The 17,585-nt window shown below is 32.7% G+C and overlaps 1 protein-coding gene across 2 annotated transcripts in view; it reads right to left on the reverse strand.

Moving 5' to 3' along the window:
- The window catches only part of LOC113401204 (serine/threonine-protein phosphatase 2A 56 kDa regulatory subunit gamma isoform-like), a 54,996-nt gene that overhangs the window by 23,171 nt on the left and 14,240 nt on the right, over positions 1 to 17,585 (reverse strand). The window contains exons 2-3 of one of the 2 annotated variants that reach the window (XM_064217810.1): positions 17,184 to 17,478; positions 5,650 to 5,827 (exon numbers count right to left, since the gene is read on the reverse strand). In XM_064217810.1, coding sequence (XP_064073880.1) covers positions 5,650 to 5,827; positions 17,184 to 17,339 — 334 coding nt within the window. In that variant the 5' untranslated portion in view covers positions 17,340 to 17,478. The remainder of the gene's footprint in view (positions 1 to 5,649; positions 5,828 to 17,183; positions 17,479 to 17,585) is intronic. The other variant, XM_064217812.1, reaches the window with a different exon arrangement.

Below are 17,585 nucleotides of genomic sequence, written 5' to 3' on the forward strand. Positions count from 1 at the left end.
TTCGTTTGAGGAGTTTTATCTAGTCGTTAATTGCTTCTGAGGGCAAAGACACGAGATGAGAAATGTAAAGAAAATGTCAACATAATGTTTAACGGCATAACTGGGTCACGCGAAAACTTGAAAAGAGGAAATAAACTTCCTAGATTCTTTTGAAGATCGTTGAAAGAGCGAATGTAGTTCAAATCTTTTTGCATAGCTACTTATGCATCAATGGTTTTGTACTCGAAAGAATGACACTATTGTCAGTTTACTAAAGTTTATTATGTGAGCACAGCACTATAATTAGCACGCTTTCAAAGTTAGAGCAACCTACGTACCCGTCAAACGTCGAGTCTGGTTTGAATATGATATAGTTCACTCACGAAGACACGCCCCACCACGTTAAACTATTCGCGTGCATTAACAAATATAATCTAATTTGTATATTTTTGCTGTTTATTTTCAATCATATCACGCACACTGAAATCTTGTAAGTATGAGCGTCACTCACACAAATGCACGCCAGTAGTTTTGTGTGGAGGGGCGCGCCTTCGTGTGTGAATAGATCTATACGTGCATGCTACAAGTTTTTATATAGTGAAAGGAAGTGAAGCCTCGTATGCGACGCAAATAAAATAAGTTTGAATTCGAATGCAATTTTTCAATTTTAATATTATAAAATGTAACTTTTTGACGGATAATCTATTTCGAGCCTTTAAATCAAACACGGAAATGATTTTAGAGCTCACATATAAGATTCGTTCAACATCACATATGTATGTGTGAACCAAGTATCCTCGAATTAGTCTGGTAAGTTAGCAGTAATAAAGTCTCTCATAACAATAGTTATAATATTGAAACAGCTATTTTGAATAAAATCAAGAATTATTTTAGACAAAATAAAACATAAAAATCAACATCGTATCTGATCTCATAATTGTTAATCTTCAAGTTAACCCGAAAAAGATACACTTACACAAATTATTATTAATCTAAAAAGTATCTTTATAGTGAAATTGCGAACAGTTCCCAAGTGAGCAAAATTATTTATACAATGTCAAAGTTGGAAAAATTGGGGTTTTAAAAATAAAATAAAAACAACTCCAGACAAAAAGTATTGATTTTGCAATTATCTACAAAAAATGTCCTTAAACTTTATCCCATAGGATTTATCATTCCCGAGAAAAAGCGATTCTAAATCGGCGACACTTTAAATATTTTCATTTGATACTGCAGCCAGAGGTTTCCCTTAGCTTTATTATCAAGACATAAGGCGATGTCAAACAGTGGATAAGGTCAGACCGCAATTAAGATAAGAGGTCTAATTAGCCTTCTGTCGACGAATTAGCTTTTGTTAAATGACACAATTTATGGGCCACTAAAGGGCTTACATCGTTCTAATGGTAGATTACAATAGTGTTCTCGAGCGATAATTAAAAACTCTATCCACGAGGCAATTCTAATTGAATTGCACACCTCGAACGCAATGCAACGTAGAAAGTTGAGCTCTAAATTGTCGCCAGAAAATAAAAACTGAGTTAATTTTCACTCAGCTTTATTTTTTTCTTTATTCTAAACAATTTTCCCACCATTTTTTATCCATTAATGGTAAATTGAGTTCCGAAACAAACAAACTACGAAATCCTTTGACAGCGAACGATGAAAACAATAGTAGGATGCTTACACTACATAGAATACCGATCAAGTGATTATTATGATGTTATTTTTAAATTTTCAATCACGGTAGATTTACATTTTATAACATTTAACTAAATAAGTTTGTACAACTTATATAATACTGTCAACATTATCGATAATACCATCTCAATTAATAATTTTTGTAATAAAAATTAATACGTATATAGTACACGAAGTATGTTTTAATACTTATTACAAGTTATTGTACTATCCGAATGAAAGTATATGACAAAAGTTTAGTTTTTGAAATTATAATAAATTTTATTATGAAGTTAATAAAACAGTTATTGTTCTGTTTTGTGTTAATTAAAAGTTGAATTCAAGTACTAGCTCTTAAAATTTCTAACGCTTAATTTAAGTGTTCTTGCAAGATTTTAATTTTGAATAAGGGAACCTTTTCTGTTTTTGACAAGTACAAGCGCGCTCAAGATAAATGTTCGCAGCGAAACTTAGATTAAAGCTCGGGATATTTATTGCTTAATAAACAAATATATGGTTAGAGGAACGTAGTTTATGCTTTAATATTTTAATTACAATTATGCTACTTAAGAAAAGGACGATAACAATTCCTTTAGATATTTTAGGCAGATTTTCTTATGTATTTTCATTTACTTATATTAATATTTGTTACTTATTCGCACTTAAACAGCTGAACCGATTTAGATAAAATTTAGTATCGAGATAATTTGGCTTTAAGGGAAGGCTATAAGCTAAACATTCGAGGGTTAAAGTGTTGCTAACGGTTTGGGAGCTATAGGTAAAGTTTTATAAATTTCGCGCAGGTAAATAGGCGGGTAAATCAAATGCTGCCATTGGCAAAATTGTTTATAAAATTATAAATTTATTTGTGCTGAAACGGGATAAACTTAACAAGATTAATACCAATAATATTAGATACGTTATATTACACATATTATAAAAAAAAACAACGAACATCTGTTCATTATTTCTATTACCAAAATAAAGGGTTATGACATTGGACCTTGTAGCACCCGTCCATAGATGCTTATTATAAGTATTTACATATTTATTAAGCTACTAATTTAATGGAACGAATTTAAATTCATGAATCTTTTTAGATCATTTAGACTTGCAATGAAGTGTCGACACTTAGTGCAAAACAAAAAACAACATGTCTGGTATTTAACAATGAACCACAAAACTAGAAGTACGAAGCTAAAATGCTCCATGGTTTGAAACGCAAAAATAGACATCGAAGAAACAAAGCGAATTGGATTTGATTAATTGGTTTCTTCCTTATAGCGGGCGCTTCTCTCTTTGTTTAGTAAAGTATACTGAATTAATAACAAGTTCAAGGTTGGACGGTGAAGGAGAAAGGTGACCGGACGCGTCACTTGATAGTAAGCGAGTTTTGTATTTTCGCCATGTCCTTTTTTCTCTTGGGATACTTTTAAGATTCACTTATAATTCTATTACCCGAAACTGTCTCTCTATAGAAATTATATTGTCGAAGAAATTGCGAATATTTCAGAACAAGCTAAATTAATTGCTTAGTTTAACAAAAGTGAACATTGCTAAATAGTGGTACTCACGGCGTTCTGAACAGTTGGACTTAAATTAATCCTATTAAGGAATTTATATTTTATTTTGTAGGCAGACAAGAAAATGGGTCTACTTATTATAAAACAATACCGCTCGGACATACATATATACACGCACACACAAACAGATAGTGAGATATATTTTTTTAACTATTCCTTAAATTTAACTTGTAACCGGTAAGATGTTCCATGTGCCTGTAATTATACTGTTTCATTCATCCAATAAACCTAAAAACACAGCAATAATAGTTGGTAGTGACTCTCCACTTAGACGAGGTTGCACAACTCCCGACCAGATATTCCAATTCCAATCACAAGAGAACAAAAGCCAAATAAACAACACTTCATCGGACATCGGATTGACGCGTTATCACTAGTCGAGGGCTTGAATAATTAATCTATGATATTAATTATGGTTTAACGAAAAAAAAAAATGTTTTTTTGAACGGTATAAAGCTGTCGGAAGTAAAATTAAAGTGGATATAAGTAGTTAAGTGGAACAGTGCTGCATTATAAATAGAGATATTTGAATAGCTGAGCTATTAGAAACTCCCATGGTATAGGCTATACGTAAATCATACTTATTGGTTAGGTAATACTCTTGCCAATATGTGTCACAGGGGAATTATAATAAATCTTCTTACAATCTGCTCTTTTCCGTAAGTCTATCGAGTTTATTGTTTTACAAAAGTATAGCGGTCTAGTTTCAGCGACATCATTTCTATGTAAATCAATACCGAAGTGTCGCAGTCAGACGTCTTATACAATCCATTCTATTTAAATTTTAAACAATATTCATTCGTAATAACTATTCGGAAAGAAAAGCGATTGCATTATTTTCTAGATGAAATAATAATGTTCTACCGTTGTACATAACAAGGAAGTCATTGAATTTATTTTTTAATTTTTTTTTCGATAAATATAAATAAAACGTATATTGTAGCATATAAAGTATGCTTTCGGCAAGAGTTGAAAAGAATCTCCCGACCATCTCAGTGCGTGGAAGTCGTAAGAACCGCCTAATAAAACATGTAGTGTGGTAATGTTATCAATGATTCCGTAACCATTAATAACAATTACCCTCCAGCCAGATAGGGGTCACCTGAAGAAGAAGACATAAAGAACGAGACAGGACACGACTGGATCCAGAGAGTGTAGAACCGCGATCTTTCGCGCATCTCAGCGGTGGGTTACGATTGTCCGATTGGTGCCATTAATGTTATCAACACTATTTGTTAATAAGACTATCTTATCATAACATTGCTCTACCCATAGGCTATTCAATATCTATATAAGTAAACTGTGCGCGTGTCTATATTTAGTCAGTTAAAAGCTGAGATAAAAATAATGTCCAAAGATAAGTTAATTAGAAAACAATATGTTATCAATGACGATGATTGGGTAGTCATCGAAATAAAAAAAAAACAATAATGGAATCGACAACCTCGTAATAACTACACATATTCATTAGCTCTACAGAATAATCATTGAAGTTTCATCAACTCGTGTGGAGGTTCCTAACGCAGACCGCACTCACATTTATCGGAATTAGAAACATTTTATTTACAATTGATTTCGTGTTGACTGTGGGCAGGTTCCGCAAATCGCCTTGTGATTATATCGAAAGTTAAAAAGACATGTCTGTCGTATCGTAACTAATTAACTAACGATTCGAACATTGTGTGGATGGTTAATCAATTTATATTTAAATAAACTATGACAATCAACAATATTATTAGAAACGCGTTATAAACGTATACGGTCTAATTTTTGATAACGCGGCGGTGACATGAGACATCCTACAGTTGATTTGTTTGTATGCTGTTATGAGAATAATAATATTTACTATTATTTATGTTGTTAAATTATTATTACTCATGACGAATTTTAAATATTTTCAGCGAAATCATTGTTTTGTTTATGTTTACCGATTGCACAAACAACAACAGTAGTAAAGATGCATAAAAATTATATTTAATTCTCTTTTTAATAGGTGTAAAACAGTGCCCGTTAATGAGAAGAGCCCTTGCCCTGCTTCGCTAAGTGGCATACGTTCGTCCCGGCTTTTTGCCTGGCATCCTCTGCTTTGTACTTAGTTCCGCTTCCTCTCCCATTCAACGAGCTGTTTGCTCCTCATACCCACGTATCCACATGCACGAGTACTAATCTCACACGCAACTCGCATGTAGTCTGTGTCACGTGTAACTGTGTGTGTACTGTAACACTTAATGTTCAACCGTTCGTGACAATAATGTATATAATTTCGTCGTTTAAGTACAATACAAAATAGTATTTTGAAACAATTTAAAACTGTTTAAGAATCACATTGAAGTTACTGAAGCAAAAAGAAAAAAAAAACTATCGCATATAAATACTAGATATCAATAATTAACGTATTTATATCTCTCACCTTTTAAAGGGGGTAGTTTGACAAGTTCTTGATTGTGATTGTGCACGTTGAAGCGGCTGGAGCCGTGCCGCCGCGGTTGGCCGTTCCACCCAGGGGGACGCGGACCATCTGCGGATTTTGGCACAATGGCCGCGGGCGGTGGCGGCCTTGTTCCCAGCGCGGGTTTCTCTGGACGACTCTGAAATTAATAAAAAAAGTATTGTTCTTATAATTTTGTTAAGATCGCACACTAATCATCTTTGATACATTTAATTTGATTAATATGTATGAAAGGAAAAATATGAAGCTATATAAAGTTATGGATTTATCTTAACTATAATATTATAAATACCAAAGTGTGTTTGTTTGTTACACTTTCACGTTTAAACTACTCAAGCGGTCAAGGACATTGGGTACCTACCACCTATCCTGCCTACCTCACAGCGAATGGAAGCTAAGTAAGCAATAAGTTGAAGAACGTCGTCGCCATTATTTATTTCTCAATTTTTGGAGGTCTTGAACTTGAACTCACGTAAACATTTTCAACTGATGAATGTTATATAGAAACAAAATTTAGTAGAAGGAAAAGTGTCACTACAAGATATGAGCAAGTAATATATTATATATTATAAATATTTATATAAATTATAAAAAAGATAGAAGACAATACAGTAACGGTTATATAAGAGTGTGTCAAGCCCATGTCTGTAACGAATTTTTTATTAATTCTTCTCCTTATAAACTTTAACCGTGCAAAATTTCATACTTATCCGTCCTCGCAATTTATATTAATACATATATAAGATAATCTGGATATAAAACAGGCGCCATATGGATTACAAGTAGGTCAAGTGACGTCACGTGCCATGGGCGGATGAAAACCAATTCAATGTCAATAGAACGCCGTAGCGGGAACCATTGGAATGACATTAACGGTTGGTTATTTTTAGCTTCGGCATCGATGGCCTCATCACGGATCTATTTGAAATCTGTCATGTTACAAACACTGGGTTGGGAATCTTCTATTTCTTATATTTGCCATATTGATAATATAATTGTTAGAAGCTGATACATCTTAGAGATGTTACTGCGTCACGACCTTGTGAGTACTGGATTTGCATATTTTAAATGTATTCATTTTACACATTATATATAAAATGGAAAGAATAATTGTCAGCTTTGTGTTTCATTTTTACGTTTCCGTAACTTAATCTCATAATGGTTTTATTTATAAAACGTTTTAATGAGATGTAATATGTGTAACGTGAGGGATTCGAGACTATTGACACATGATTTTCATACCTGGAATTATTTGAAAAGAAAGACTCAAGAGTCTCGTGAGTCGAGATGGCTAGAACAAGTGAATCATATCTGAAGTTTGCGGGATCAAACCCATCACTTAGGTTCCAAGTGTTAATTATAGTATAATAATTCAAGTCATACTCGGTGGTTTAGGAAAATATAATCTTAGGGGGCGTTCAAGTATTACGTAACGCAATTTTTGAAGATTTTTGTTAATTATTATTATCTTTGGTATATTTTTAATTGACTTTGCAGTATTAATACTAAATAAAACAAGAGATTTTTAGTCCACAAAACCTGCGTATTTTGTTTATTTTTATACATTTTTGGCTCTACACATAATTGTTTTCGTCCTTCATTCTCCTATTTTAGCTTTTCTTACTTTTTATTTTAACCTTTGGCAACAGAAACAGAAATCCAACTGAAATTAAACATTTTACTCGAAATAAAATCGTATTCTTAACAAAATTAAAAAATAATCAACTATCAACCAAGTATCTAAGTAGTTAGTTCTCGTAATGTGCACCAACCTTGGTAACTAAGATTGTACTAAGATTGTATTTTAAATTTTCTTACTCACCCTTCAAACCGTAAAACAAAAATACTAATGATTGCTGCTGCACGGTAGAAAATACGATGAGTATGAGATACTTATGAAAGCTCGCACAAAGCCCTACCACCAAGTAAAATGACTCTCTAAGTGAGTGCAATCGTGTTTGCGGACTCAATTCTGCACTATGGTAATATCCTCCCATGATTTCTCCTTTCATCTGCGTTTAAATCTTAAGTTCCGTAAGGAAAACAAATCAAATCAAATCAAATCAAAAATCTTTATTCAATATAGAAGTGTTTACACTTGCTTATTGATTGTCAAAAATCTACCACCGGTTCGGAATTTAGCACCTCGGACCTGAGAAGAACCGGCGAAAGAAACTCAGCGGGATATTTTTTTTTTTTTTTTCATTTTGCATGTACAATAATTATTATATTTTAGTTATTTGAAACAGCCTGGAGGCGATCATTTCATTCCCAAGGTGTGCAGTCAACTAAAAAGTCATTAGTGTTGTAATATCCTTTAGCACACAAACGCTCTTTAAACTATGAAAACATTAACAAACAAATATGTTTGTTAATGTTTTCATAGTTTTAATAGCTTCGATTATGATTTGATCCGAGTTTTCTATAAAAGCAATGTCCAACTGTCACGAAGTTTAAAACTTGCATTCCACAGATTATATTTTAAGCTTTCTTTCTTTAAATATATTTTGTATAAAATTTTATTGACTGTCGTGAATATTCTATTACCAGAATTCAAACCCAATTTTTAGTATATAACGCACTTAATAATTTTTTTTTTTAAATACGATTATGAGTTATTTTTTCACTAATTAAAACATCGCTGACAATAAAATCACAATATGATAATTTTAATTGAGTTTAATATTTACTTGTATCACTTTTGCTTCGAGTCTTTTTTTTTTATAAAATTGGTAAGCGGACTGACAAATGGGTCATCTGATGGTAAGTGTCCATATACTTTGGTGCCGTACAAAATTTTAACCATTCCTTACACCTATGCACCACCAATCATGGGAGCGTAGATGTTACCAGATCATCGGTATACCAAATCATCGGTATGGCACGGTTACTTGGTAGCGTGGATAACCGTTTGGAACTCGACTATGAATGTGAGACAGGTACACTACGTAACAAAAAAATCAGATAAATATTTATGTTAAAAAATATAATTGACCCAGCGTGAAATAATTAGAGAAGTAAGACAATTCGTTAACGCATAATTAAATTCATATACAAAATAATACGTGACAATATGTTTGGAATTCGTTTTATATCAGACACGCTCGATTAATTGATCGCAACTGCGCCCCGACAGCCAATGTTATGAGTTATGACCAATATTTTTGGCAAATTTACTTCATCCACTTACGATGGGTTGACAACTGATTTGTAATTTTCTGTCACTTTCAATATTCCCATTAAATTATTTTTCTTAACATATATTACATTTTTCCGAATAAAAACAATCAACAACAAACATGATCTAAGTTGGCCTGTTAGAAATTAGTCACAGGTGGCTGCGCGGAGTGCGTGCCGTAACTGAAGAGAGTAATGAGTATTGCCACAATAACGCAGATAGTCGACTATTTCCCTTTTTACTGCGCATACGAGAGCCTAACGTTTGTCTGGCAAGTTCAGATGTTGGACCAACAATGGTACTTAAAAATAAATTGTTTGAATTAAATGATGTCCTCCTTTAATTTAAATTTAATTCAACATTGTAACATGACATTTCAAAAGTGCTTTTATAAGCCTACTTGAATAAAGAATATTTTGATTTTGATTACGACCACGACAACCATTCTCAAAGAAGACTAGACACTGCCAATGACAAATTGCCTGAAAAATATTATATTTTACAACGGAGTGCGCAAACTCAGGTGAAGTCACTATTCTCTTATTCTCATCGACAGACGGCAAACCAACAGTGGCAGAGTTCTTATGCAGGCACAACGGCGATACGAGCTTTCGGAAGCTTGAAGCTTTGACCCGGGGTTCGAATCCAGGGCCTTCAAATGTACTAGCTAACTAGCCATTAGACTAAGGAAGTGTGTTTATACTTTTATTGCCTATGGGTTTAATTATGGCATATTCAGTAGCTCTGTGTTTAATGGCCTACCGAACTATTGTCAAATATTTAAAAATAATCCTTATAGATCACATGTGTTTTCTTATGTAAATAGTACAGGTTATATAATTAGTTACGTATTAGCTACATATTGACAATGGTTTGAGGTGTTAACCTTGGACTGAACAGTTGTAACATATGAACGTGTACATTATATCAATAAGGGTATTTGAAAATAGACATGTATACCGACTGCACATTCAATTGCTCAATGCATCGGTATAACTTTATTATATTAAATAGTTTATATTTTTCCAGAAAAAAAAACATATTTAATTATACCAAAATAAAATAGAAACGAAATTACCAAATCATTTGACTCTTTAATATATAATAGTTATCATTTTCGAGGTCTTATAATATATATAATATGTAATTGCATCGGAGTAAAATAAATTTATTTTTTGTTTCTGATGTTTTGTTTATAGTGTAGGTACGGGCGAATGTGCCACTTGAAAATGAAAATGAAATATAGTTTACGAAAAGAAAAAAAAAATGAAAAAAAAAATGAAAAAAAAATGAAAAGAATGAAAAAAAAAATGCCACTTGATGGTAAAGTTCCCACCGCCCATAGCCATATAAAACAGCTCAGACATATAAAACATTCCTCACATCGCCAATGCACCTCTAAGCTTAGCTAAGATATTATTTCCCTTGTGCCTGTAGTTAGTTCAAGCCGGAACAACAATACTAAATATTGGTGTTCTTGTTTTCTGTAACAGATCTGTCTATCGTCATAAAAGCAACCGTTAATTTTACTTGCGAGTTTCTAGAATGCCGTTAGGATTACTCTGGAACCGCTGTATCATGGCGCTGCATCGCTTCCGCATATGAGATGTATACAATGGAAGACGTAAAGTACAAAATGTTTAACATTGGAATTCACTTTTATCAATATCATATGAAAAAGTCGTTCAAAATTTTTTCAAAAGTTAGTTTACGTACGTTTTTCATGTTTTAATGTTCGAGTATCTGTGTATATCTATGTATATATGTATTCCAATGAACCTTTCGCTTCAAAATATTATAGTAATAGTAACAGCCTGTAAAAGTTCCAATGCTGGGTTTGGATTACAAAAATGACAGAATTTCATAAGACACAACATGTAGATCTACAATTAACGGTGCTATTCTGATTCTCATGTTCTAGTAACTAAGCCGCTATGGTTCCAATATTAAGAAGAGTAGTGATTTCTAAATAAACTGAAAAAAATTACATTTAATTCGATTCAGTAGTTTTATATAAATATTGCCGCTTGCAATCAAATAAGAATACTATGAGCAAACCAAAATTACATACACAATATTTTTTCGTCGTTTATAACATGAGCTCAAAGAACGAATGTTGACAGAAAATAGCTTTGTACAAAGGTCTTTTGATATTCGAGTATACTAGTGTTGCATATCGATAGTCCACTATCGATAGACTATCGATAGTTAAGGTGAAAGCGATACTATCGATAGTATCGATACTATCGATAGCTTCCCATGAGCAATACTATTGATACTATCGATAGTTTTGCAAAAACCATTACTTTAAACCTAAACAATCGATAGTTTTGTGCTATCGATAGCCAGTAATTTCCGATAGTATTACTTTCTAAAGATAAGTAATTTAGTAGGCCAACTATAGTGTATATTTAAATAAATTAAAATAAATTTAGCGCAATATTTGTTTTTAGAATTAAGACATTTTGTGCGGAATAAGGAAATGTGAAAAATTTAAATGTGAAAAATGTTGTCAATATTTTTTGTGTTTGATTTATGAACAAACATTATAAATACTCATAACATTAAAAAACCTTTTAGGAGAACGGTGGCATTACAATGAAATTTTTTTGTAGTAATCTTGAGTGTAGCGATTAGAATACATTACTTATACATTAAAAAACCAATACTATCAAAAAATCGCTGGCTATCGATAGTCCAAAACTATCGATACTATCGATAGTAGCAATAGTATCGCTACTACCAATAGTATTGCTTACAGAGAGCTAGCGATACTATCGATAGCATCGATAGTATCGCCACTATCGATAGTATTGCTCACGGAGAACTATCGATACTATCGATAGTATCGATAGTATTGCTCACGGAGAACTATCGATAGTATCGATCGATACGATACTATCGATAGTACTATCGATATCTTGAATAGTTTTCGAGGTCAACTATCGATAGTTCTGCAACGCTGGAGTATACCTGACAATAACATTGAGCCAGGTTGTTTATTTAATCGAATTCACAGTCTACCTCAGCAAAGCTAACACGTGCCATCTTAACGAGAGGCATCTCGAGCTAATAATTATCTTCGTTTATATTTAAAATAGTTATTGTATAAATTACTCTCATATGTCATACTATATTTTAATTTAAATTGATTTATTTTATTTACTTCACAATATAATTTGTCGTTTATTCTCTGTTATTTAGTTAATGTAATGTACTAGCTATCCGTCTCAGCTTCGTACAGGTAGGATAAGGTTATATATAAAAAGTTTATACCGCAATACATATAATTCTACTAACAGTTCACACCGCATCGTTCATATAGTAAATGATTTCTTAGACAATCATCGACATATTCCATTCATTAATTAATTATAAACCTAAACCTTCCTCATTAATACCTTTGCCCATTAGTGATATCCGTATGAAAATCCTTTCGGTAAAAAAGGAAAACGAAAGAACAAGTTTATAAAATTTTACTATGACACTTTCCCGACCTTTGAGGAGAAGATTTGGAGCTTTTACGACCAAGCTGCTCTAATCAAGGTTCATAGACCGGTAAACATTACAAAAAAAAAGCTAGCGTCGTGCAGACCTCTTACGCGCCACTGCAACTAAAGTTGCCTAAATGGGTAATCTGAGTCTACTAATTTCTGACGCAATTTTAAACAATTGACTGATATTGAATAGTGGGTTTAAGCAAAAATCTATATTAGAGTAATTATTTTTAGAAAAATGTAATCTTACAGACTATCCTTTAGTGTAAATTAAAACTGATTTAACAATTCAACTTGGCAAATAAGAACTAAACTAGTACATTTGTTTAGTTTGTTCTATCAATTAGCATCGCTTCTTACATTGGCTGTAAAGTGAGACAAGGTTACGACGCGATTCCCTACAAAAGACATTGTATCTTTCATTTATAGAAATCTGCCATTAACATGTATGTGCCATTAACTATACGCATATGTGTTATGCCTTAAGACTACATTAATATTGAAAATTATTTAATTATAACTAAAAAACGAATGGATTCATATAAAGCGTATAATGATATTTGTGGTTACTTATAAATATTTTATTTAGTTGAATACCTCTTGAATTGAATATCTCTTTCTATCATCATTGTTTTAATATTCAAAAGAAGAAGACAGAACATTGTCTAACGAATCACTCGTTAAATAAATTTAAACGTTGATGAGTACATGAATAATTAAAAAAAATATTTTTTAAAATAGTCTGTGTATACAAATGAAATTTGAAACTATTTTATAACGTTAGCATCCTCAAAAAAGGATTTTTGGATGAATGAATTGGTAACGGTAGTAGGTTTAAATTCATACGAAGTACTCGTATGAATTTAAACCTTACGAAGTCGAGACAGCTAGGTATGACATGGAAATATAATTATAATTTCAAAACTTTTGTATAAATTTAATTATCAATGCTTTGTTTAGCTTATCACCACATCAACCTTTGTTTACCATCGGTTGCGAAACAATTTAAAGTTATTTTTACATGGTTTTATTTATAAGTTCACCTGTTAGTATATGTAGGGCAAATCTTGCAACATTTTAAGCCAGCTCCATGCGATTGCGCTAAAATTTTGCACATATTTTTGGTGCTGGCAACAATACCATGTAGAATACAATACTTATTGTATTACTATTAGTCGTAGTAGTATACATATTATAGTTTGTCCACAAATTACCATAAACACGAGCCGGTTTTAAAAACATCATAATCTAAATAAGTCATTATTTTATTTAAATAATTTTAAAACCAACACCCATTCGGCGTATAATTTTTACCGAGAACTTGGAGATAGGGCTTTTTGAAAATGTAAATGTAACCAAATTACCATTTACGAAATTTAAAAAGTTTATTAAGACTAAATTAATAAATAAGTCTTATTATTCATTAAAAGAGTACTTTTTAGAAAAAAAAACGCCTGGATTTAGGCTCGGGTTCCATCACAGGACACTAATTATTGTAAAAAAACAGCATTGTAAATCTGTTTATTTGATAAGAGCAACTATGCGAGTTTCTTGCCGTTTCTTCTCGCTGGATGCTGCTTTCCGAAACGGTGGTAGTATTTTAATATTGACGATTCAAAAACGCTTCGTTGTGAAGTTTACTTGAATAAACTTGATTTGATTTGATTTGCAAGCACTTCTGAGTAGGTACCACCCACTCATCAGATATTCTACCAACAAACAGCAGTACACAGTATTGTCGTGTTGCGGTTTGAAGGGTGAGTGAGCCAGTGAATCATCAGGAACAATGGACGTAAAATCTTAGTTCCCAAGGTTGGCAGCGCATTGGCGATGTAAGAAATGGTTAATATTTCTTACAGAGTCACTGTCTATGGAAGATGTTGACCACTTACCATCATCAAGTGACCCATTTGTTCGTCCGCCTATCGATTTATTTTTTCCTGAATGTATGCCATATGAATACATGTGCTTAATAATAATTAAAAAAAAAAAGGGTCGAAAAGTAACAATAATCATATCGCGGCACTTCGTTAATGGACTCATCACAGAAGACGATCCGATCGTATTTTGATCGGGTGTAATCATAGGATTCCGTTGGTGTAATATAGTACTTAGCAGTTAACATATAAGGTAGCAGTAAATGTGACACGATACATATACTTCTTAATATTAAGGTAAACGTATCGATAATTTGCTTTTGAAAAAGTTTTCTAAAATTATCTTAGGTACTACTTAAGTATTTTAGGTATGTATTTCTGCCTTAGTTTCCACTCATTTTAGGATAAAATGTAACCCATGACACTACCAAGCCTATTGTTTATGGTTTGGAAATAAATAACTTCGAACCGTTGTTCCTTGACTGCTTTATTAAACAAGGAAAAATCAACATATAATGTTTGGCGGTTTCAATGTAATGTATCCTTGGAAACAAAAAAAAAAACAATCAGTCGAATTTGGTTCTGACACCTTGATTGTTTTCATATCAACTCAATATTTAACGCTTAATTGAGTTCATAACCGAATTGCGGCCACGACGGCTAAGCGAATATCCAAAAGCACAGAGGTCGAACTTAGACAATTATTAAAACAACTAAATACTTTTTAAATTAATTTCAAGGCAGACGAACCTATCATTGTCAGTAGCTACTTTCGCCAGTGCCAGTTGGGTCTTCAGGAAGCCGATTGCATAGGCAACACAGATTTGACATGATATATCCCACGTGCCTGTAAATACACCGGCCTAATCACCCTCCAGGCCGGAACGTGGATAGTTATAACGCAATAACTTAACTAACCCAGGACCTCGGGATGTAGAGAAGAATCACCAGATCAACGAGGCAGTTGAAACGATGTTTTAGACAAAGTAGTATTGTATAAAAACGAGAAATATCGTATATAAGTATAATAAGTAAGGTCACGGCCAAGGTCGCCTGAGTAGTCATTAATACAAATCAATAACACATGTAAAATTGTTAGGATATCGACTAATGACTGCGATGGCCGCGACACTTGCGAAGGACGTTTGCGGTACGAACACGTAATACTATACCATGCTATTTTTATCGCAATCATTTTAAATACTAATAAAATATTAAATTAACTATTCCTTTTTGTTACTTGTAATGTTTTTTTTAAACATATGCAAATACAGCGCTATTGAAATGCCATGAAAATCATTCAAAACGTATGTGAGAGCATTGAAAAACATAAGAAGTACTATACTTAACTAATCGACTGCAATTAGCTTAAATGATCAAAATATTTATATATCAATTACAATTGGTATACTGCGCCTCATAATTGTCCGCGTTGAATTAAAGAAAAGTGTAGCAGAGATTTGTTTATGTTTATTTTTCGCATCTCATGCATTTTCTTTCCTTTCATTTGTGCACGCATCACGCGGGTGACTGGCGGGATTTTAATTAAATTCGACATGGTGATAGCTACACGTTCGGCATGCTTAGAAGTATACTAGTTGTTAGTCGTGGATTCGCTCACGGGATAAAAAGTAAATAGAACAAAAGTAAAACATATTTCATTTAGATTTGATTTGATTTTGACTAATTATACGAATAAATACAACATACTACAACTAACATTTTGTAAACCTGGATTTAATATTGGGATTCCCTGTGTGGAAACATCCAGTAAACTATCGGCTACGACGTCGCAAAATGTTATTTTGCGATATATAAACGCTAATCAAAATAAATAATATTACTATGCAAAATATTGTGTGTGTATAGGTCACCCACTTGCTCCATGAAGAAGGACAAACCAATTAACTCTTTTTTGCATTTTCTACATACATTCATCATAGTTATTTATCTTATCACAAATCTGCCTGCGCAGCATTAAATGCAATGGTCATTAAAATATGACCTCAACAAGAATAAATAGGTACAATACAGTTTTTAATTGTAATTATAGCCTATGAACACAGAAAGTTGTAGTTTTGGCCATAGCCCAGCATTGGGACATTTACAGGCTTGTACTGTTTACCGGTAAGGTATCCCAATGGGTATACACTATATTTTAGATACACGGAAAGGGGGATTCAAATAAATTTTTTATACTGGAATAGTTTGCCGATGTCTTAGATAAATTTCCGTAAGACCGAGTTCCATAACCATACTTTAACTAATCGTGAACGGGTACCGAACACTAGTAAAAGATCACTCACACTGTTCTTAAAGTTTAATCCATACTTACGTATATAATGATGTTCTAGAAATTTCGAATAAAAGAGTTATCTATCGTTAAAACAGGTTCATTTATTTCAAAACTATGCAAATATTGCGGGAATCTGTTAATTCCGTAAGAGCATTTCGCCGCCACTATAACGACGAGACATCGACCCAGATAATCTAAACTTTACATAGAAATTCATAACAAAATTCACATATCCAATGTTATTTGGCGGCCAAAAATGTAGGTCACAACGTGCAATGAAGACGTTCACGTATATAAAATTATAATTAGCATATTACTTTGTTTTTATGCATAAACGTATTATATTTGAATTCCAATGTATTTAGAATAATTACTTTATTATCTCGAAGAAATTATCGCGTAAATCAATTAAATAGCGTCTTTGTTAGTTTCATATGATTAAAACATATATATATATTAATTAATCCGAATGATCAACGTACCTTTTGAAATGTGAAACGATCAAATTAGTAAATTCGATACGGAGAGCAGTTAAGATTATTTATTAATCATTTTCATAAATCCTGTCCTTTGTATCTGAGAAGATATTGCTTAACAGGCACATTAAACAGACTCCAAATCACTAAACCATAATCCATCCAACTCACCATAATTAGAGGCCTATCGACCGAACGTCGCTTCTGGAACATAGCGGAGAGCGAATGCCGACTCAGGTTGGCGGAAGCGGCTGACGCCAACATTTTTGCCACTAAACAAACTTTATAAACCAGCACTGTATCTTGAATTGTCTTAAACTTATCCATCAACACTTTATCATCACTTACACACACGTATCACCTAAACATTCCATATTATTGACAAGCTGGCAAAGCTACGGAACCACGTGACTTTCATATTAATACGGCTTAAATTGTTCAATTCGCACTTCGACACTAACTTTCTCTACAGATGATTCTCATAAACTGAATAGAAGCTCGACGAACAGGATATTTGGTCAGTAAAAAAGAATTATCGAGATCGTTTCATACAAAATTAGATGTTGGATAAAT

This window comes from Vanessa tameamea, chromosome 19, assembly GCF_037043105.1.
Source record: "Vanessa tameamea isolate UH-Manoa-2023 chromosome 19, ilVanTame1 primary haplotype, whole genome shotgun sequence".
Classification (NCBI taxonomy): domain Eukaryota; kingdom Metazoa; phylum Arthropoda; class Insecta; order Lepidoptera; family Nymphalidae; genus Vanessa; species Vanessa tameamea.